The sequence below is a fragment of the Helianthus annuus genome, chromosome 16 (assembly GCF_002127325.2).
Source record: "Helianthus annuus cultivar XRQ/B chromosome 16, HanXRQr2.0-SUNRISE, whole genome shotgun sequence".
NCBI classification, from domain to species: domain Eukaryota; kingdom Viridiplantae; phylum Streptophyta; class Magnoliopsida; order Asterales; family Asteraceae; genus Helianthus; species Helianthus annuus.
Window position 1 is genome coordinate 177,419,848 of NC_035448.2, and position 24,757 is coordinate 177,444,604.

At 40.3% G+C, this 24,757-nt stretch overlaps 1 protein-coding gene across 1 annotated transcript; it reads left to right on the top strand.

Moving 5' to 3' along the window:
• The first annotated feature begins 1,106 nt into the window (after positions 1 to 1,106).
• Positions 1,107 to 2,066, top strand: LOC110920076 (leucine-rich repeat extensin-like protein 5). The gene has a single exon (XM_022164314.1). The coding sequence runs from the start codon at positions 1,107 to 1,109 to the stop codon at positions 2,064 to 2,066; it is 960 nt and encodes a 319-aa protein (XP_022020006.1).
• Positions 2,067 to 24,757: the final 22,691 nt, after the last annotated feature.

Consider the following 24,757-nt stretch of genomic DNA (forward strand, 5'->3'; position numbering starts at 1 on the left):
ATGGCCACGACCAGAGCACGAGGTGTAGGCGTACACCTGTCAGTGTATAACTCATTATTGTGGTGTGTCTATTGATCTTTAACCTGGACAAGATCCGGGCTACTGAACGCACAAGTAACATGTAATTCGTTCACAAGATTATAATAAATAATTATCCCAAGTTATAAAAATGTTTTGTGCCTTGAGCATTCAAATCAATTTTCAACCTTTTCAAAATGAGTCAGTTAAATTGTATTTACCAGTGTAAACTGACGTATTTTCCCAAAAGGTTAAGTGCAGGTACTACACGTAATAGGCTGGCTGTCTTCTAGAGCGTCCACAATAAGTCTCGCAAGCTTGGATGACATTAAACCTGTTGAACAATATCTTGTTTTTATTTTGATCCGCCTGTGGATCCGTTTCAACTATTAGTGATACTTGATATTACACTCTATTAAAGTTGAAATGAATCTATCTTTGCTTCCGCTGTGCATTTATATATTGTGTTGTTTGTCTATGATGATGCCAACTACGTCACTATACTCCCCACCGGGCCCACCGGTGACACGTGGAAATTAGGGGTGTGACAGGTTGGTATCAGAGCAAACGCTGAGCGAATTAAACACTAGCCTTTTGTGTTTAATCTCAGTTACACAATTGCACATTCCGCGATTCTCGAGTCTAGACAAAGAACTTAGGAAATATCCAAAAAAAATTGTTTTATTTTCTAACTTTGTCTTATATATATTTTGTTGTCTCACTTGTTTGATTTTTGACAGGTTCACAAAAAAAAAATGCCGCCACGTATGAGAGGAAGAGGAAGGGGACAAGGTGCATATGCAGCCCCAAACGACCATGAAGCCGGACCTTCGCACAGGCGAACACCTTCAGGCTCCCATAACACAGATGCTCAAAATCTGTGGAGGTCTTTTACTGAACCCGCAAGGCACTCGGTTTCACTGAGTACCTCACCTTCTATCCCACACTCCTTTGGGCCTCAATCAGAAAATGAGCCCCACAACTCTCACCAGTCCTATATTCCTCTCCAAGGACACCAATCACCCTTTGACCACCCATCACCTGTTTTCCAAGGCCTGTACAACCCTGCTGACTACCTTGATGTGCCTATGGGTTTTAACCCACTTGGACCAGAAGACCATTTTCCTGGTGGCAATGCGATGGATGTCGATGAAGATACCGATCCCTCAATGCCACCATCTGGAACTCCGAACCACCCTATCGAGATTTCTGATGGGTCACCTTTTGTGGGATCACCATACAATGGTCCCGACAGCTTTGAGGAGAGATTCAGGCAGTATGACTGGGTATTTACCCCTAGTTACCATAACTCTCCCCTGCACCAGCCGCAACACAGCTCTCCCTTGCACCCCCAGCAACAGCCTCAACAGCAGCCACAGCAGCAGCAGAATCCTTCTGAGGATTCCCGACTTGTCGCAGTCACTCCACCGCCGCCACCACCTCCGGTTTTGCCTCCCCCGCCTCCGAGGCGAAGACGAACGAACGCACGGATTTCCGCACGAGGGGGAGTGCGCATCGGCACCCCTCCACATTCAGGTGGCAGCCGGTACTTGCCACTTCACGAAGAACCAGAGAATGGAGAATCTTCACATCCCGTCTCAGAAGTAACTTCTGCACCAATCGCGCCACCACCACCACAGGATTTCGGAGACCCAATCCCTGCTTATACTAGCGCGGCAGCATACAATCCCTTCGAGCAGACGATCCACACAGGTTATAACTTTACAGAGGATCCCCACTGGGTAGCTGCGAACTACAACTCTCTCAATCCGGAAGGTACTTTTGGAGGTCCCTGGGCTACGGGACAATCGACCTATGGATACCCATCATATGGATATCAGCAGCCGCAGCCTCCTCAACCACCGCATTATCCGCTACCACCGCAGGCACCGATGATGTCGCCGCCACAAGTTCAAGAAATCCTTCAAGGGATAAATGAAGTGCGACGAGAGATGCGACATGAATTACGGGAAGATCGTCGGCATAATCGTGGGATGTTTAAGAAAATGGTGGATTTAATCAAGGGAAAAAGCAAGAAGGACTACTAAATCCTTTGTTTGCTAGTTTATTTAATCATGTCCCTGCGAGGACATTTATTTCTGTACTCTGCCCCTGCGTGGGCATACATTTTTTTCCTTTCTGTTCTACCCCTGCGTGGGTTTGTTTGTTTCTGTTTGACCCCTGCGTGGGTTTGTTTGTTAGTTTAGCCCCTGCGTGGGTATGTTATTTGTGTAAAAGTCCCGTTTAGGGCAAACTCGTGTTAGTTAATTTTATTCTAAATGGTTAATTTAAGTTTTTCATTTTAAAATTATATACATGAATATAATATACGAATAAATGAAAAATAGCAATTATTATTTTACCATTTTAATAATAAGAATCTTAAAAAAGGTAAAACCTAGCTTGAATGTCATATTAAAGACCTGGCCAATATGGTAGAACCTGTTTAAAAAGATTCAAATCTCTGTTAACATCTGTAAACCTGTTAACGTTCTTGGCTAGTGTGATCCGCAAAATCACACATGTCACCCTTTTAATAAATTATCCAAATTTATATTCTATATATATATCTAATTGTGACATAATGCCTACGGGTTATAACTAATGTCATATAAAACAAAAAGGCAGCCGTGGTTTATAGACCCCCTGCCAAGAAAAGGATTGATTTGTTTTAATTATTCAAATTTTAATCCTATAGAATCTAAATTCAAAATTTAGAAATTTGTCCAAGTGACTAGGCCTATTGTGCCAATATATATTTCATTCTAGGGTAAAGTTGCTAATAAAAAGTCCTGAATGAAATTAATTAACAAATTAACTAATATGGCTCTTATTTACCATGGTTAATAAATCGTCAAGAACGATAATACTGTTTAGGCTTCTAAATAGACCTTGTCCTTACTTTTATGTAGCACCTAAAGCTACATGGCTAAGTCTGAAGAAATAAACAGTCATCCAGTGGAACACCCAGATAACACTAAAATACATATAACTGGTGCGGAGCTACAAGCATTAGTGGAAAATGCTGTTGCCAAAGCCATTGAAAGGCAATATAGTGAATCAAACGGGACCCGAAGTAGGACCCGGTCCGCGCCACATTCCAAGCCCAAGGTTCATTCGGAGGCTCATAGCAAACCACCCTCTAAGAAAGATGTATCTAAGAAAGATGAGCTCAAGAAGGATGATGAGCGACACTCATCCAACCAAAACAGTGTCCCGTCAAGGAAGGTCGAGCATAAGCCAGAACCGCGTGATAAGTCATGTACATACAAATACTTCGTCTCTTGTAAACCCCGGGACTTTACTGGGGATAAGGGAGCGATTGACTGCATGACCTGGTTGGACGAAATGGATACGGTAGTGGACATCAGCGGTTGTGCTGAAAGGGATGTAGTAAAATATGTATCCCAATCGTTCAAAGGAGAAGCATTGGCATGGTGGAAGTCTCTCATACAAGCTGCTGGGAAAATCCCACTCTACAACTTATCATGGGATCAGTTCGTTGCTCTTATCAAAGATAATTATTGCCCGCAGCATGAAGTAGAAAGAATCGAGTCAGATTTCGTATCATTGGTGATGAAGAATTTAGACTGTCAGGCTTACCTCACCACTTTCAATACCCTATCTAGGTTGGTTCCGTACTTGGTAACCCCAGAACCTAGGAGAATTGCTCGCTTCATCGGGGGTTTAGCCCCAGAGATTAAAGCAAGTGTTAAGGCATCAAGGCCTGCAACCTTCAGATCAGCAGCTGATCTGTCTCTATCTCTTACCATGGACGTAGTCAGGTTGAGAGCTCTTAGGAACTCAGAAGAAAGTAAGAGAAAGCGTGAGGACGATACCTCACAAAGATCAGATAAGAGACACCGAGGAAATGACGACCACAAGAAAGGGTCGGGATCTAAGAAGGATGGGCAACAATCAGGGGATAAGCCCAAGTGTAAAACTTGCAAGAAGAACCACTTTGGGAAGTGTCGATTTGAGTCGAAATCCCAGTCTCGCACGAGTTCATGTGGAATCTGCAAATCCACAGATCATAAGACCTTGGAATGTAAGAAGCTGAAGGATGCAACATGTTATGGTTGCAATGAGAAGGGGCACATTAAGTCTAATTGCCCAAAGAACTCCAAGAAAACCGAAGAAGGGAAAAAGACCAACGCAAGGGTCTTCAAGATGGACGCTAAGGAAGCTGTTCAAGATGACAACGTGATTACAGGTACTTTTCTCGTAAATGATGTTTTTGCTAGAGTATTGTTTGACTCTGGAGCAGATAAGTCTTTTGTAGATAATAAGTTCTGTGAGTTGTTATAATTGCCTGTAAAAGCCTTAAGTGTGAAGTATGAGGTGGAATTAGCTGATGGAACCATAGAAACCGCCTCAACTGTTTTAGATGGACGTGTTATATCCATTAGGAATCACTCTTTTCCATTATCCTTACTTCCCTTTAAGCTAGCCGGTTTTGATATAGTGATAGGTATGGATTGGTTATCGCATAACCAAGCCCAGATTCTATGCAACAGAAAGCAAGTAGTAGTTAAACTCCGTCTGGTGAGTCACTCACTATCCAAGGAGATACCCAGCATGGATTGCCTGAGCAAGTGTCCATGCTCAAGGCATCCAGATGTCTGCAGAAGGGTTGTGTCATTTATATGGCACAAGTTACTATTGATGAGCCAAAGCCAAAGATTGAAGATATCCCTGTCATTTCGGAATACCCTGAAGTTTTCCCGGAAGAACTACCTGGTTTACCACCGGATAGGCAAGTGGAATTTCGAATTGACATTATTCCGGGTGCGGCGCCAGTAGCGAGAGCACCATATAGGTTGGCACCAACGGAGATGAAGGAGTTAAGGACGCAGTTAGATGATCTGTTAGCTAAAGGTTTTATTAGACCTAGCTCGTCTCCTTGGGGAGCACCGGTTTTGTTTGTCAAAAAGAAGGATGGATCGATGCGTCTGTGCATCGATTACCGCGAGCTTAATAAAGTCACCATCAAGAATAGGTATCCTTTGCCTAGGATCGACGATCTGTTCGATCAGTTACAAGGGGCAAGCTACTTTTCCAAGATCGACTTGAGGTCAGGCTATCACCAGTTGAAGGTCAAGGATGAAGATGTACACAAGACAGCGTTTAGGACTCGTTATGGACATTACGAGTTCCTAGTGATGCCTTTTGGGCTCACTAACGTACCAGCCGCATTCATGGATCTCATGAATCGCGTCTGCAAGCCTTATCTGGATAAATTCGTCATCGTCTTTATTGACGACATCCTTATCTACTCAAAGAACCAAGTTGACCACGAGAAACACCTTCGTTGTATTCTCAAACTTCTACATCATGAGAAACTCTATGCCAAATTTTCAAAGTGCGAATTTTGGCTTCGAGAAGTCCAATTCCTTGGACATGTGGTAAGTGAGCGTGGTATCCAAGTAGATCCCGCTAAGGTAGAAGCAGTTATGAATTGGCAAGAGCCAAAGACACCTACCGAGATTCGCAGTTTTCTAGGATTAGCAGGATACTATAGGCGATTCATCGAAAATTTTTCAAGGATTGATGCGCCCCTAACTTCGTTGACACGTAAGAAGATCAAGTTTGATTGGGGCCCTAAGCAGCAGGAATCCTTTGACGTTCTGAAGAAGAAGTTGAGCAATGCACCAGTGTTAACATTGCCCGATGGTATAGAAGAATTCGTGGTGTATTGCGATGCGTCACACACTGGCATGGGCTGTGTATTCATGCAGAGAGGCAAGGTCATTGCCTACGCTTCACGACAACTAAAGGTGCACGAGAAAAACTACACCACCCACGACTTGGAACTGGGTGCCGTTGTATTTGCATTGAAACTTTGGAGACACTACTTGTATGGAACAAAGTGTGTAATCTATTCGGATCACAAGAGCCTTCAACATTTGTTCAATCAGAAGGACTTGAACATGCGACAAAGACGATGGATGGAAACTTTAAATGATTACGACTGTGAGATAAGATACCATCCAGGCAAGGCGAATGTAGTTGCTGACGCCTTAAGCAGAAAAGAAAGAGTAAAGCCGATAAGAATCAATGCCAAGCGCATAGAAATAAGGAATAATTTGAACGAAAGGGTGTTAGCTGCACAGAAGGAAGCTGTGTTGGAAGCTAACTATCCTGAAGAAAAGCTAGGAGTAACTGAGGAGCAGTTATCCTATGACAAGGATGGAATGCTAAGACTGAATGGGCGAATATGGGTTCCAGTTTTTGGAGGACTTCGAGATGTTATCCTCCAGGAAGCCCACAGCTCCAAATATTCCGTTCATCCTGGTACTGATAAGATGTACCAGGATCTAAAGGCAAACTACTGGTGGATTGGTTTGAAAAAGTCTGTAGCTGCGTATGTAGCTAAATGTCTGACTTGTGCGCAAGTCAAAGCTGAGCATCAGAAGTCGTCAGGTTTGCTTCAACAACCTGAAATTCCCACGTGGAAGTGGGAGATGGTGACAATGGATTTCATCACCAAATTACCCAAGACAAGGAAGGGAAACGATACTATATGGGTTATAGTAGATAGGCTAACCAAGTCAGCACATTTTCTTCCCATTAAGGAAACTTACAGCTCTGACATGTTAGCTCAATTGTATGTGGATAAGATCGTAGCCCTACATGGTGTACCAGTGTCAATTATCTCTGACCGAGATACGAGATACACCTCTCATTTTTGGAAGAGTTTCCAACAGTCTTTGGGTACGCGCTTAAACTTTAGTACGACTTACCATCCACAGACAGACGGACAGAGTGAGCGTACCATCCAAACATTGGAAGACATGCTTCGAGCATGTGTGATTGATTTAGGTGGCAGTTGGGATAACCACCTACCATTGATAGAGTTCTCCTATAACAATAGCTACCATACTAGTATTAAGGCTGCGCCTTTCGAGGCATTATATGGTAGAAAATGCAGAACACCCATCTGTTGGGCAGAAGTAGGAGAAGTTCAATTATTAGGACCAGATTTGGTTTTTGAAACAACGGACAAGATTGTCCAGATTCGCGATCGCTTGAAAGCTGCCCAAGATAGGCAGAAAAGCTACGCAGATCCAAAGCGTAAGTCTTTTCACTTCGAAGTAGGTGACAAAGTATTGCTTAAGGTATCACCCTGGAAGGGAGTGATGCGATTTGGTAAGAAAGGTAAGCTAAGCCCGAGATACATAGGACCTTTTGAGGTTATCGAACGCGTCGGATCAGTTGCCTATAAGCTAAACTTACCTGAAGAACTTAGTAGTATACATAATGTGTTCCACATCTGTAATCTGAAGAAGTGTTTCGCTGACGAATCACTGGTCATACCGCATACAGATATACACATAGATGAAAGCTTGAAGTTTGTGGAAAAACCATTGTCGATTGAGGATCGACAGGTGAAGAAGCTTCGAAGGAAGCATGTACCTATAGTTAAGGTCAAGTGGGATGCCCGTAGAGGTCCCGAATACACATGGGAGGTAGAATCCACGATGAAAGAAAAATACCCTCATTTGTTCCAGTAAATCTCGAGGTCGAGATTTCTTTTAAGGGGGTGAGGATGTAACACCTCGGAAATTTACGTCCAATAATGCATTGACACGTGGCATAGGCTTTGGATATGTGAAAACATACTTTAGAGGGACTAAAGTTGACAAACAGTGAAACTATGGGAATATAAGGGTCCAAAGTGTCAACAATGGAAAAATAGGCTCTACAATAACCCTACATGGTGTTTATAATCCTAAACGGATATATCATGGATCATACAAAGCGGAAAATGAAAGAAAGTGAGGAATTGCAAACTACAGGGGCTAATTGTGTCAACATGTTGAATGTATACCTCTGAGTGATCTTTTGGCAAACCCGAAGCTTTGTAATGATAAAATATACTCACTAGAATATATGGTAAAAATTCCATGAAGTTTCGTTATCGTATGAGAAAGTTATGATCAAAACTGTGCACGAAGGGTTAGATGCGTCAACGTTGAAATTCGTGACTTTTCGGGTAAGAACGAAGTTACCCAAGGACTTTACCATGTTTGTAAATGTCCCAAGGTCCTTAAAAATCATATTTGAGGGTCTAATGTGCAAGACAAATAGCAAAAACCACGTAACAAAGGACCAAGGACCAAAACATCAACATTTAAGAGGTTTTTGTGGATCAGAAGAAGCCAGGCGGCCCGCCTGGGGTCCTTAAGCGGGCCGCGTGACCTGCCCAGCGACAGAAAACGGGCAGATGCCAGTTTTCAGGTCTGTTCCGGTGCTTAACAGCTGTGCATCGATTCTAGGGGCTCTCCAATGGGATTACATGCAGCTAGGGGCACTTGGACACTTCTCATATCATCCCTAGACCTTTGTGGCAACCTCTCATGAGATTAAACTTGTTATAAAGATCATTGAAGATGTAAACTTTCATCACTTACATTTTCATAACTCACAAGAACCACTTCTGGAGCTTCTCTGATCAACCTCAGGCATTCTAGTGCTCTCTAAGCTTTATTAGAACTCTTGTAAGTGTTCATACCTTTCTCTAATTTGTTCTAGCTTAGTTTATTAACCGAAAGTCAATCCGTCGTAAATTTAGTTTGACTTCATGATTAATCAAAAATGGCTCAGTCATTTCTCGAATTGAAAGTACCTACAAGTTGGTATTTATGTGGGTAACAAACCCTTAAAAGGGTATTTTCAGATTCCCACTCTAAATATGATAATTGTCGAGTCAAAGCTTGTTTCAAAAAGTCAACAGAATGTGTATTTGCAAATTTAAGCATGATTAGCAATGTAGGGTACATGCAACCTATTTGATCATTAAAATAACTTGGTAATCAATGTAAGAACGTGTCTCAACAAGTTCATCTCGACAATTTTCAGTTTAAACCCGGATCGGAACCGAAAGTCTCATAAATTGACTTTTTCTTTGACTCTCAATTCTGATCCGTGCATGCATGTTTGAGATCTGCCTTAGAGCTTATTTTGAACCAATTTCATATATGTACAACTCTCTGAGATTTTACAACTTGGTTCAATACTCATCCGATGCATATGCATGTTTCCGATTTATGTTTAAAAGTTGACTATTATGCCTTTTTGCTATAAAACGCGATTTTTGAAGAAATGAAAGAGTAGAAACGTTTGTTACTGATTTATAAGCTTGCACTTAAAATTTGATATCAGATTGAGGTCTAGATTAAGAGTTATCCTCAATATCGTAATTTGAAAGCTTTGTGTTAAGTAAACGGCGTAATTAGCGTATAACCTATTTAAGCCCACTTTTTAATATCAAACTTTTACCCACTGATGTTATATAATATTTTGGGATTTTTGAAGATTTTTATTTAATTTTTGGCTGAGCATAGCATAGGTCTCTAAGTTTAATTCGGTTAATACCGATTTTGCCCTTTTTTGGCCATAAAATAAGTTCTACAAATCCTTTTGACCCCAAACCTTTTTCTACTGATTTCATTTGTTAAATAAAATATTTTGAGCCTTCTGGAATTATAAAAATCTCAGCTTTCTTTTAAAAACCCGGAAATGGCTCCAAATCGGCTTTTTAAGCGTTTTTAACGCATAGTATGCACTATAATCACATTAGACACATAAGGTTAATACCTACTGATGTTTTTAGTATATTTTTATATAATAACAGTAAGCACAAGTTTTTGAACTCAGGTTTCCAGTTTTGACCGTTTGAGCCCTTGTGAAATTACCAAAATACCCCTAAGGGGCATAGTTTGGTTTTAAATGATAAGTTTCACATACGGGTCATAACCTACTGTTATAACATATTAAATTAAGTATATTTGCTGTATAAATCAGACCTGTAACTCAGATTACAAATTTAACTCTTTTATAATCTTTTAAATGACCAAAATGCCCTTATGAGGCGTAAATTGAGTTAAATTTCGTATGAGGCATAATAGAAGACATCTTACTGATAGTATAACATATTTATGGCATATTATCTCAGGAAACTTGCATATGACTCTTATGGTTACCCGTAACGCTCTTTTAACGTTCGGTTCGGTTTATGTAACTAGTTTGCATAAATTGACCGAAACGGGTCAAACATTATCATTTTTGTCTCAAAATCCAGAATGTATTTAGCATACCCATATTATATAAGTATTCAAACTTGTTGGGTCTAAATCACGTTCTATCCGGTCTTCGCTTAATCGTGCGTTTGAACCGTATCGTTCTTAAAACTAACCGGTCTAAGCTTAGGCTTAAATAAAGATCCGTTAGGAATCTAATAGGTTATTATAAACCTTTGTTCCAGAATAGAAGAACCAGTAAAAGCTACCTTCACTTGCTAGTTGTGATTTATACTTACCAAGGTAAATACTTTTAACTTATTTTCCCTATACAGGCTTGGGTTACGGTATATAGAATACCGCTTGATCGAGCATCAAATCTTACATCCTTGGGTGGTTAATTGAATAATTTGATCGGCTCGTTTAAACAGTCTTGTTTACTTTAAGCCTTTGGGGGATTAATGACCATGTCCCGGATATCCTTGGCATCATCTTACGAGATGGCCACGACCAGAGCACGAGGTGTAGGCGTACACCTGTCTGTGTATAACTCATTATTGTGGTGTGTCTATTGGTCTTTAACCCGGACAAGATCCGGGCTACTGAACGCACAAGTAACATGTAATTCGTTCACAAGATTATAATAAATAATAATCCCAAGTTATAAAAATGTTTTGTGCCTTGAGCATTCAAATCAATTTTCAACCTTTTCAAAATGAGTCAGTTAAATTGTATTTACCAGTGTAAACTGACGTATTTTCCCAAAAGGTTAAGTGCAGGTACTACACGTAATAGGCTGGCTGTCTTCTAGAGCGTCCACAATAAGTCTCGCAAGCTTGGATGACAATAAACCTGTTGAACAATATCTTGTTTTTATTTTGATCCGCCTGTGGATCCGTTTCAACTATTAGTGATACTTGATATTACACTCTATTAAAGTTGAAATTAATCTATCTTTGCTTCCGCTGTGCATTTATATATTGTGTTGTTTGTCTATGATGATGCCAACTACGTCACTATACTCCCCACCGGGCCCACCGGTGACACATGGAAATTAGGGGTGTGACATCTCTACACTCCCTACTAGTGTAGTACCTTGTCTCTGGCTCATACTGGCCTCAATAACATTGTCTGTCTAGGTGCTGGCATTATCAGCATGTTTCCTGGGTTATCCGCTCACTGTGCTAACTGTGCTTTGTGCATCAAGTTCGTCACTAAAGTTTGTGTGAAATAAATGGAGTGACAGTATGAAATGTGATGCATACATATGTATGTAATAGAAATCAGAAAGCAGTTTAATCACAGTCGTAATCAAGCACAGTCATTAAGCACAAATTAAATATTAATTAATTGTACGGATACCTGTAATTGTTACGGTTGTCACATTCTCCCCCCGTTAAGAAAAATTTGTCCCGAAATTTTAGGTTCTGCTTCTGGTTGCAGGGGTCTTGGGGAATAAATGGGGGTATTTCTCCTTCATACGATCCTCACGTTCCCATGTGAATTCTGGGCCGTGTCTTGCATTCCATCGAACTTTGACGAGCTTGACACTACTCCTGCGTGTTTTATTCACCTTCCAATCAGTGACCTCAATTGGTTCTTCAATGAAGTGGAGTGTGTCGTCAATATGAACTTCGTCAGCAGGAATGATAACTGTCACTTGAGTTGGACTCTTTTTCAAATTTGATACATGGAATGTATCATGAACGCCATTAAGTTTAGCAGGTAGGTCCAACTTGTATGCTACAAGCCCAATCCTTTGTAGGATTCTGAATGGGCCAATATAACGTGGATTCAACTTCCCACGCTTTCCAAAGCGTGCCACACCCTTCTAGGGTGAAACATTTAATAAAACCATATCTCCCACCTCAAATTCCAGAGGTTTCCTTCTCCGGTCCGCATAACACTTTTGTCGATCGCGAGCCGCTTTGATGCGCTCTCGGATCTGTGCAATCTTGTCTGTCGTTTCTTGGACTAATTCCGGACCAACTAATTCTCTATCACCCGCGTCGGCCCAACAAATCGGTGACCGACATTTGCGTCCATAGAGAGCTTCAAACGGTGCGGCTTGAATACTTGCATGGTAACTGTTATTGTATGAAAATTCAACCAATGGTAGGTGAGTGTCCCAACTTCCACCTAAATCCATTACGCAAGCTCGCAACATGTCTTCTAATGTCTAAATCGTTCGTTCACTCTGTCCATCTATTTGCGGGTGAAAAGCTGTACTTAGATTCAACTGAGAATCAAATGCTTCTTGAAATGATTGCCAAATCCTTGACACGGATCTTCCATCTCTATCAGAGATGATTGAGAGAGGCACTCCATGTCGTGCAACGATCTCTCTCATGTATATCTCAGCAAGTTTGCTCGTGTTGTCTTTTTCCCTGATTGGAAAAAAGTGCGCAGATTTCCTTAGACGGTCTACTATCACCCAAATCGTGTCGTGGCCCTTGGGCGTCCTTGGCAATTTCGTTATGAAGTCCATTGAAATCTGTTCCCATTTCCATTTGGATATTTCCGGTTGCTGCAGTAGACCTGAAGGCTTCTGGTATTCGGCTTTCACTTTGACGCAATTAAACATTTACCAACGTATACCGCAACATCGCCTTTCATCTTTGGCCACCAATAGAAATCCTTAAGATCTTGGTACATCTTATCCGCTCCTGGATGAATCGAGTATCGTGACTTGTGAGCTTCATCGAAAATCACTTTTCTCAATCCACCAAACAAAGGAACCCAAATTCGTTTCATGAAGCATAAAGTTCCTTCCTCGTTTGGTACCAACTGCTTCTCCATCCCATGGAGATATTCATCCTCAATATTCCTTTCTTTGAGAGCTTCTCTCTGCGCGGAACGAATGCGCAATGAGAGGTCTGTCTGGACAATCATTTCCAAAGCCCTAACCCTTATGGGCTTGATCCTTTCCTTTCGACTCAGGGTATCGGCGACCACGTTCGCCTTCCCTGGGTGATACTTGATTTCACAGTCGTAGTCGTTCAATAGTTCAACCCAGCGTCTTTGCCTCATGTTAAGCTCCTTTTGGTCAAATATGTGCTGCAGGCTCTTATGATCAGTGTAGATTGTACATCGCGTGCCATACAAATAATGTCGCCAGATCTTCAATGCAAATACCACCGCGCCTAATTCCAAGTCATGCGTGGTATAGTTTTTCTCGTGAACCTTTAACTGGCGTGACGCGTATGCTATAACTTTCTGTCGCTGCATCAACACGCATCCTAAATCCTGACGTGAGGCGTCGCAATATACCACGAAGTCGTCCGTGCCTTCGGGTAGAGATAAGATTGGTGCGTCACAAAGCTTGCTCTTCAACAACTGAAATGCTTCTTCTTGCTTATCTCCCCAATCAAACTTCTTGTCTTTCTGAGTGAGAGAGGTCAAAGGTTGAGCGATTTTTGAGAAATCCTCAATGAACCTTCGATAATAACCAGCCAAACCTAAGAACTGTCGAATCTCGGTTGGCGTCTTTGGACTCTCCCAGTTCTTTATCGCTTCGATCTTTGTGGGATCCACATGGATTCCATTTCCATTAACCACATGTCCAAGAAATTGGACTTCGCGTAACCAGAACTCGCACTTCGAGAACTTGGCATACAACTTCTCCTTTTTAAGTAGCTCCAAAATAGCTCTTAAATGTTGTTCGTGCTCATCCTTCGTCTTCGAGTAGATCAAAATGTCATCGATGAACACAATCACGAACTTGTCGAGGTACGGCTTACAAACTCTATTCATCAAATCCATAAAAATGGCTGGCGCGTTTGTCAACCCAAACGACATCACTAGAAACTCGTAATGTCCATATCGAGTTCTAAAAGCAGTCTTGGGAATACTTTCCTCTTGAATTCTCAACTGATGATATCCTGATCGCAAATCGATCTTTGAGTAGAAACTTGAACCTTGGAACTGGTCAAATAGGTAATCAATTCTCGGCAGAGGATATCTATTCTTGATTGTCAACTTGTTCAGTTCTCGGTAATCGATACACATGCGGAAACTACCATCTTTCTTCTTAACAAACAAAAATGGAGCTCCCCAAGGTGAGAAGCTTGGCCTGATGAATCCCTTGTCTAATAGCTCTTTGAGTTGTGTTGACAACTCCTGCATCTCCGAAGGCGCAAGTCGGTAAGGTGCCTTAGCCACAGGCGCGGAGCCTGGAACTAAGTCAATGTGGAACTCGACTTGTCTTTGCGGCGGTAATCCTGGCAAGTCTTCTAGAAAGACTTCCGGATATTCCTTTACGACTGGAATGTCTTCTATCTTTGGCTCAGTGGCTTCTTTATCTACGATATGTGCCAAGAAGGCAACACATCCCTTCCTCAAACACTTTCGAGCTTTTAAGCAGCTAATGATCCTTAATGGTGTATCGCGCTTTTCTCCATGAACCACAATCGTCTCTCCATCTTCTATTGGGATGCGGATGGTCTTCTCATGACAAACAATCTCGGCTTTGTTGCTTGACAACCAATCCATCCCTACTACCACGTCGAAACTTCCCAACTCAACTGGTAGTAGATCCAAAGTGAACTCGCGTTCTCCCAGCTCTATTACACATCCTCTGATGACTTCATCCGTTTCAACTAGTTTTCCATTAGCCAGTTCAATTGAGTACGGAACGTCTAACTTACTAGCAGTTAACCCAAGCATATTCTTAAATTCTAACGATACAAAGCTATAGTCAGCACCAGTATCAAACAGAACAGATGCAAAGCTTTGATTTATAGGGAACGTACCATGACAACGTTTGGATCTTGGCGCGCTTCCCTTGCTCTAATGTTGAATACTCTGCCACGAGCTTGATTCAGTTTCGGGCATTCCCTCTTAAAGTGCCCGATGTCTCCACAGTTGAAACATCCCGGTCCCCGACCATTACCATTTCCATTTCCTCCTTGAGTGTTGTTTTGATTGCGATTTCCACTCCCAGCTTGGTTCACAAAATTCCCACGGTTTCCATTTCCGCCATTTCCTCCCTGTTGGCGGTTTCCATTACCATTCTCATGACCTCGCTGATTTCCACGGCCAGCACCGGTACCAACCTAGCATGTTTCCTTTGAATGGCCAGTCTTTCCGCAAGACTCGCATTTCCTGAGTCTACACGGGCCGGGATGATGGTACTGGCATGTATCACACTTGGGCAGAGTGCCCATGTAACCCTTTCCTTTGTTTTCGACACTGGTTGTGGCCTTGGCCGGTGTGCTTGACTCACCCTTCTTGCTCACACTGCTGGTACCTTGCTTGAAGTTGGAGAATTTCTGTTTGTTTTCACCAGACGACTCCACATGAGTCTCCTTCTTCTTCGGTTCAGATACTGAAAACTTGTTCAATCTAATGGCTTCCTCAGTAAGTGCCACACTGAGATCGATGGCTTCCATGATCGTTACAGGCTTGGACGTGGTAACCATGCTCATGATCTGGGGTGCCAATCCCCAGATGAAGCGCTCAACACGTTTAAATTCGGGCGTGACCATGTACGGCACTACATGGGACAAATCATGAAACCTTTGAACATATTCTGCAATCTTAGAACCTTCCATCTTTAGGTGTCAGAACTCAGTTTCTAGCTTCTGTATTTCAGCTCGCGAATAGTACTTCTTTCTCATGAGCTCTTTCAGCTCAGCCCAGGTTAGTGCATATGCCGCCGCTTCTCCTAAAGTTTGCACTTGCAGATTCCACCACGATAGGGCACCATCCAGAAACAGCCCTGAGATGTATGTCACTTGTTGCTCAGGAGCACACTTGCTCATCCTTAGGACAGAGTCTGTCTTTTCGGCCCACCTGACAAATGCAACAGCACCTCCAGTGCCCTCGAAATTTATGGGCTTACAGTCAAGGAACTGTTTGTAGGTGCACCCTGCACATACGTTAGAATTTACAGATGGTATTAGCGGACGTGCTAGAAATATCCAAATGTATCGTAATTTGTCTCAAGCGACTTAACATTACCATTGGGTGGATTGTTATTGCCGTTGTTGTTCAAGACATTTCCGCTTGTTTCTGCATGGGAGGCCGCATACTGAGCTATAGTCGCGGTAATTATCCCTTGGAGTTCCGCCTCTGTAGTGGGCATGCGCGCGTCGCATCGCGGAGGCATCTTCTAATAGATGATCATGTTGGTCAGGTCATAGTAAGTATAATAAATATGCATATATAGTAACATCCATCAATCACATAACATCCCATGTTACAATATTTAAGACAAATAATTCAACAAAGCATGTAGTGAGAACGTTGCCATTGGGCTTTCATTAATCATGACCACCATATTGTTTTTACACGTTTTATAGTACATCACATATCAAAATAAGATCATGGGGTTACATCACCCCCAAAAATACAATCTGTCTACACAAATCATGTACAAAAGTGTGGTCTCCAAAAAGTCTTCGCAAGCTGGCCCAATCACGACTTTCTCATCAAAATGATCTACCTGCATCAAACCAAAAATGCCTATACTGATGGCGGAGGAGGAGGAGGAAAATGAGAGAAAAGCAACCGGCGCATGTGCACCCAATCCTCCTCTAAGGCATGAATGACGCGCAGCAAATAGGCAATCTGCTGCTCAGATGTAAGGAAACGAACATCTGAATCTAGGGATGTAAGCAAATAGGCAATCTGCTGCACCCAATCCTCCTCTAAGACAGTGACACGGAGGACATGGAGCTCTCTCTAACTCCTGAATGCGACGACCCAGTGCGTCCTGCTGTAGCTGTAGAGAGATGAGTATGTCCTCTGTTGTGTGCCCCACAAGATAAGGGTGGTACGGGTCAGACAACGACATAACATTGGGCGAAGCCCACAGAAACGGCTTGCCCGAAGGTACGAATGATGGTGCCGTGTGAGGGAACTGGGACATGAACGGTACTGATGACGGTACAGGTGGAACAAAAACAGGCGGCTGCCTCGATGAACCCTCCCCAGGACGAGGTGGCGGTATGTCCTGGAGGAATGTGATGGGAAGATCAGTGCGATGGACGTCAGTGGTGTGTGGGTGGAACAATGGAATCTCAGTAGGTGTGGAAACAGGTGCTACGGGAGGAGTGACGGGTAGCACAAACGGTGGATAGTCATCATCATCCTCGATCCACCCGTTACGGGTGTCAGCATAACGAGGATCGATGTGAGCGGCGAAAGGTGCACGGTCAACCAATGCCGGCACGGGATCAGGTAAAGGTGCATCAGCAATAGGATCGTCCACCACTGGTGGTGCAACAATGGGAAGGTCAACAATGGGTGGTGCAAGGGCTGGTGCATCCTCAAGGACAGGGTCGGGCTCTGGTGTAGGATCAGGAGCAATAACAGGCTCTTGGGCCATGACAGGCTCAGGGTCAACAAAGTCCATATCAAAGTCAGCAGGAATGTCAAACAATGGATCAATAGAAGCCACTGGCGCCTCTATGGGCGGGTCAACATGAATAAACTCGATCTCGTGATTAGGATCGAAATCAGGAGGAAAAACTGGATCAAAATCGTCATCGATCTCATGATCAAACTCAAACTCGTGAGACGGACCAGGTGCAGCTGACATCACTACGTCGGGGTCAGCGTCAGAAGACTGGTGCTGCACGCCCTGGTCGTGCAAAGAAGCGAATGCCACAGACTCTAATGAGTCTGGAACAGGTGAATCAAGAGGAGCCTCCTCTACAGGGGCCTCAGCAATAGGAAGGATAACATCAACATCAATCGGGGCCCCACCCTCATAGTCGTCCTCAGGGGGACCCTCCTCGAAAAGATCAATGTCGTCATCAGACATGACATCGAGTGGCACATCCGCCACGGGAAAGCAGCAAGTGGAACGGGAGCAGGGATCACAACAAGAGGGAGATCCCCAGCTAGAATGCCATCAGCAGGCTGAACCTCAACTCCGATGTCTGGCAGAGCGAAAGGCTGAAAATCATCGTCATCCGTGCTCGTGGTATCTGACGTGTAAACATCTCCCTCGGACGGTATCTCATCGTCTGACACAATCGTCATGGGGTCCACTGTGTCTGATACTCCTGTGTCGGAAGAAGAAACCATGGTGTCTATAACACAACCACACATATGCACACATATCAACATGAAATCAAATAAACATGTAAGTCACAATAAAGCAAACAAGAAATTCTCCTAGTCTCCTAGACAACCCTCCCAGTCTCTCAGACTGAACTCCCTAGCCTCTCATACTAACTCCCTGGTCTCTAAGACCAACTCTCAGTCTCTAAGACTAAACCTCCCCAATCTCGAAGATTGAACACTTCAGTCTCTAAGACTGAACCTCCCTCAGCCTCTAAGGCTGAACTCCCTCAGTCTCTAAGACTGAACCATAAATTTTGAAAAGTGCATTTGTGCCTTTTATTTGTAAAAATGTTTTGTACCCTGGATCTTGACGTTTAGTGTATGCAATGTAAAAATGTTTTCGTGAGAGCCCAAGTGATCATAGTCTAGACTCGAGAAGGAATCCTAGTTCGCTATGATCGAGGCTCTGATACCAAGCTGTCACACCCTGGCTTTTGCGGAAGCGTGGGTTTTATTTGGTGTGACTTCTTAATACGATAGCAACAACCATAACAATGCTATATGAAAATAAAACACATGATGATCATCCATTCATTAAGGTTTAAAGTTACCACAACATCATTGTTTAAAATGTCGACACATAAAACAAAATACAACCATGACATAATTAAAACGTGTTCACATGACACAACAAAAGACTTAAATAAAACGTGGTTTAGAGACATGTAACCCGTCCAGGTAAGGGTTACACCTCCTAAACCTGGATGACATCGTTATTCATTACGCAGCTTGACACAATTGCACACCTCGCCAGATCCATTAATTTCCTGAAATACATGTAGTTTGAAAAATCAACAAAAGTTGAGCGAGTTCATGTAAAAGTGAGTATGTATAAACCTTTCATGTATAAATAAAAGTCCCTGGTATGTAGCAATAAGGAAAAAGAGATCACCAATGGGTTGCAAAGCCACTGGTATGTGTGAAAAGGTGCAGGATGACTCAAACCTAGCAAATTTGTTACCGGGCTTCGGCTGTAAGACAGAGTCACCTCTATGGGCCGCCCCGGCCTCATGGGTGTGGGCTCGCTACACCCAAACAGATCTATCACTCTTATGCCCCTCGGTCCTAACAATGAGGATTGATGGCCTTAAGTGTTGTACCCACCCTTCACATGATCTGGTAGTAAAAACCCTCCCTACGCTAACCATACCATGTAAATAAATGTTTATAATAATTGTCGCATGTATTTCTCCCCCGACGTATAAAACTGAAAATAGTAAAGAGAAAAGGGGGACATGAACTCACAGAAGTGTGGCAACCTACAACGTACTAATGTCTATTAGTCGAACGGGTCGTGCCTTGGCTTAGGGTTTGGTGTTTTTGAGTTGCGTCACTTAGATATTATAAAGTTTGGCTTCTTGTTAAAATAATAATAATTATTTTAACTCAATTTCGTTTTTTTAGGAATAATAGTTAGGCAACTATTTCGTATTCCCACTTCAAGTATTTTATATGTATTTCCTTCCCAAGGATGAGGGTATTTATACATGTACATTTGTAATTCCGAAAAATATATTTTAAGTCCCACTTAGAAAAATATATTTAAATTATTTGTCTAAACATCTTAATCCAAAATATACATATTTTTCCCAAAAATATTATATTATATTTTACTTCATAAATTCTCAAAAATAACATTTTACCAAAAATATTCGTGTAGAAGTATTTTTCTGAAATATTACATGAGTTACGTTTTAGCGTGGCGTATTGCTATAACAAATGCGTAACTTAAATATTTATTTCGTGGGAGTTTTGGTATTATTTTGGAGCCGTAATTTGATGGTATATATAAGTTACATTATTTTATCCTAAAAATAATATCACTAGTTCACAAAATAAACAAATAATCACACACGAGTTTTAGTATAAAATATATATTCTATATATATATTTATCAAATTTTTATTTACAAAATTCAACCTCCCGCACTTAGTATTTTTGTAATAAAAATCATGGCGAAGTTTATTTTGAAAACAAGGTTAAAAATATAATTGTAAACACTTGCTAGAAAAATATCTTCTAAGTGTTGGAATTTTAGAAAAATTTCGCCAGAGTTTCCTTTGTTAATGGAGGTGTCCATGCTTACTAGCATATCATTTTCTTTTTAAAAATTCATTCAAACAATTCCTAATCATCAACATACAATCTCTACTTACCAAACTTGTCAAAAACAAGCATAAACTATAAACTTATGAACTTGAAAATTTATAAAAGTATGTAGTAACTTACTAGCATACTTAGTAAGTCTTGTTACCTTTAAAAATGTGATTAGTCCCTTAAAAACTTCATTTTTAAAGAGTTTGAATATTCTCATCTTCTAAACATATTTTCTAAAAACATTACTTTGTGAAATTTTCTTATTAGACAAGTGTTTCTACACTTGTTTATCCACCAAAAATGTATTAAGTTTATGTAAGATCCAAGTTTTAATGAAACTCATATTTTTCACTTGGTTCTTTCGAAAAACCACTCATGGACCTTTAGATCTACAAGGTTATAACCTAATTTGATCTTTATTTTTCAAGAAAACATTCATTTATTCAAGTTCGTAGTTTATGTGTGGATAGTTCCATCATCCTACAATATTTTTATCTTTCTCATCTTGCTAGATCATGTTTTTAATCATGCTCTAGCAAGACCATATGATGATCCATCAACAACATGAGTAACAACAACCAACAAGCATCACAACATATGAATATCATGATTTCTTCATCTTTTAACCATACTTTATTACTAAGTTAGTTCATGTTCAAGACTTCTTCATAAGATTCATTAAAGTTCTTATCATTTTGATCATTAAACATCATTAACCACTTAAACAACAAGTAAAATGCAAGGATCTAAGTTCTTACCACTAGCTCAAGGCTAGGGGAGTTCAAGTGTAGAAAAGTGGTGGATAAAAGATGATGAGAGAGGTCCTTGAGCTTCCGAACACACCGAGCTTGTTTGTATGATCACTAACACCTTTGGATCACTAGAGATTTCATGAAAGAAACTTGATGATGGTGATGGTGGTTGTGGGTGGTTTCGGCCGAACAAGAGGAGAGAAGGAGGAAGAGAGTTGTTGTTTGATGTGTAGAGAATGAAATGTTAATATCTCAAATGCCTTTTTATAAACCATTCTTACTCTTTTATCCCTTGTGTATTATGTTTCTTAATCCACCAACATAATCCATTTTAATAACCAAACAAATCCATGGGTGGGGACACCCATGGTGACCATCTCCAGGGGGTATAGGGTTGGGTTTCAATGTTTAGTTACAATTCTAGTTAGAATTCAAATGTTTAGTTAGTGGTTTTTGGTATGTTATTAAATATATAGTGTGTTAGGGTGTTCATGGACCCTAACTAGCTCAGAAAAATAAAAACAATGTGTTTGAAAATATTTTTATGTTCCGGGTAAAGTCCGGTTGTTCGGTTGGGTGTTGTTCTGTTAAAGTGCTTAATTAATCCATAAGGTGTCTTTTATAATACTTTTAGTGACACATTTAATTCCTGGCACTTTGGAAAGTATACAAGACCATTTTGTCAAGTTTTTGCACATTACTAGCATCATTAAATGCTGAATTTTTGTTATTAAGTGCAGAATTTTGCAGTTAAAGTGTGTTTTAGGCACTTCCCGGCACTATAACTATCACCTAGTGACGCAGTTTTATGGTCCTCACTTCCCTACTCTCCCTACTAGTGTAGTACCCTGTCTCTGGCTCATACTGGCCTCAATAACATTGTCTGTCTAGGTGCTGGCATTGTCAGCATGTTTCCTGGGTTATCCGCTCACTGTGCTAACTGTGCTTTGTGCATCAAGTTCGTCACTAAAGTTTGTGGGAAATAAATGGAGTGACAGTATGAAATGTGATGCATATGTATGTATGTAACAGAAATCAGAAAGCAGTTTAATCGCAATTGTAATCACAGTTATTAAGCACAAATTAAATATTAATTAATTGTACGGATACCTGTAATTATTACATTTGTCACACCTAGTTAGGGTTCGACAAGCCGGTTCCAACGCCGCTGGAATGAGTCCAATCGGAGTTCGTTTGAGTCGGTTCCCCACCGTTCCACACTTTTTTAGTGTTCCGCAATGAAACTCACACTATATATATATATATATATATATATATATATTTAAAAGTAACAAAAACAGGGATCATGGCATGGTACCAATGGGGAAGGTTCATTTGAGAAGAAAATTTTATTGAGAAGAAAAAGAACAAAAGTTAATTTTATAAAACATTAAATATTTTTTTTCACTTATCTCATTTATTATCATTTTTTACAAATTAATTAGTCATAAAGATTAGTATCCTCCACACTAACTTTTTTTTTACTACACACGTCAAAAGTTATCTTACATATTTCGAAATTCACCCTACACGTTGAAATTTATCCTACACGACTCGTAATTTATCCTATACTTTAAATTATTTTATTTTATTTTTTTTGAAAAAATATATATTTTGAAAATAAGTTACAAAAAATTTAATGTAGTTAGCTATTAAAGATGAAGACTACAAATTAATGACCTATATAGATTTACTAATGTACCCTTCTAGTAACATTAAATACTTATATTAAATAAAGAAAAATAAAGCATTCTTATTGATTGAAATTTCTTCTTTTTTTTTCTTTTTACAAAAATTTCTTCTTATTTGAAATCTCCACTCGTACCAATAATGTTTTATTCAGGAAACCCCTAATAGCCCGCTCAAATTTAACTATTTTATTTATACGCAATAATGCAAAGCCGGTACAGTAAACACAATCACTGTTTTAATTGTTTAAATCTTTTTTTTTCAGCTTTAACTAGTAATAATGCCCACGCGCGTTGCGGCGTGGGTTCATCGCAAAAATTGAATGGATTAGTCCAAATGTTATGTGATGCCTTAACCATATGAAAACGCACGTTTCGACGTATCCGGTTGAACTCAATGTAACCTATATAATCATTGCGATTGGATCGAAACGTAGATTAAATCGAATTTATACCATACAACCATAACATATTATATGCGACCAGACTAACTCGAATTTATACCGTAAAGTCAAAATTTATTATATGCGATCCGTATACCAAATAAAGCATGAAAGTGTACATCAAATTTCCATCAAAACATAGACAAACTCGAATTTATAAGAAAAAGTATACCAATTTTATGTCGAAATGTTGACAAAAGGGCTGTTTGTTTACCTCTTAATGAGCCTCTTAATGGTTTAGACCTCTTACTGGTTCAGCACTTAATGGTTCAGATTGTTTGTTTCGCAAGCAGATGTCTGAATGATTCAGACCTTTGCCTCTGAATGGTTAAGCATTATACTAAGTATGAATGATTAAGACCTCTAATCTGAATTGGTCAAACATTTGCCTCTAAACGGTTAAGCATTATACTGGCTCTTAATTGTTTAGACCTCTTATTGGTTTAGCACTTAATGGTTCAGACATCTTATTGGTTCAGCACTTAACCATTCAAAAGTTGCCAAACAGCCCCAAACTCAAATATTGTACCAATTATGTAGCATGACTATGTATAATTTATTATCGACCATTTACGTTAAAATGTGGACCAACTGAAATTTTTGACCCGACTCGTTTTCAAAAAAAAAAATTACGCCGAAACGTACATAAAAAGTAAGCATGAAAAGTATTAGAAATGAAAACAAAATCTGCGCCGAAACGTACATAAAATGTAAGCATGAAGACCTATTATAATTGACTTGATTCGTTTGCAAATAAAATTTACATCGAAACATAGATAAACTCGAATTTATACCAACACGTATATAAAAAAGCACGCAATAGATTGAATTTTTTTAAGTTAACGAATGAAGGTATTATATAATAATTAGATTAGATTATATATAATTTTGAAGGGATCAAAGTAACAGTTTACAAAGTTGATAAAAGTTAAGGGGTTGAAAATTACCTTCCTAAACTTAAGGGCTAGGGGGGGGGGGAATAAGATTTCACAAAGTTGGGGGGTCAAACGGAAACTACCAACGTTGGGGTCAAAAAGAAAAGTACCAAATGTAGCCCGCACCTCACAGCGTGAAACATACGTTACACTTAACAATTGAGGCGGTGACACTAACGTGGGCAAGCACAAAAGGACGTATAAAATTAACGTTGCGGCGTATACAGGATAAAAGACAATTATGTAATGGAACCGATGTTTATTAGTCGGTGTCGACCTTATTTTTCACGGTACCCGCACATTGCGACGGGGGATACAATTAAAAGAAAAAAGTGTATGAATTTGTGACAGATCGGTTCAGCATAAATATTTCGGAAAACTAATTTAGTAGAAACAATTATAAGAAAAGGAAAAAGAAAGAAAAATGAAAAAAAAGTATTTCCAAGCAAAGGGTATCGAACTCGAGGCAAAGATATTTAGCACCATGACATCAACCAGCTCCACAACTTGTCTTTTAGTGTAAAGCTTCAGAATCAAATATACCTAACGTCTGTAATTGAGGAATGAATGTCGGTGGCCTTTGCCACCGACTTTCTATTTTAAGTAATTAATAGTATAATATAATATATACCTTGAAATGTTTAGAACAAATTCTGATGTATTTAATCCTTCATTTCTTTATAATCAATAATAGTTGATTGTATATATATTCTTTTTCTATTTAACTAA

Bases quoted from the DNA above. Each gene is read 5' to 3' on its own strand.
- LOC110920076 (XM_022164314.1), top strand. From the start codon at position 1,107: ATGGGTTTTAACCCACTTGGACCAGAAGACCATTTTCCTGGTGGCAAT.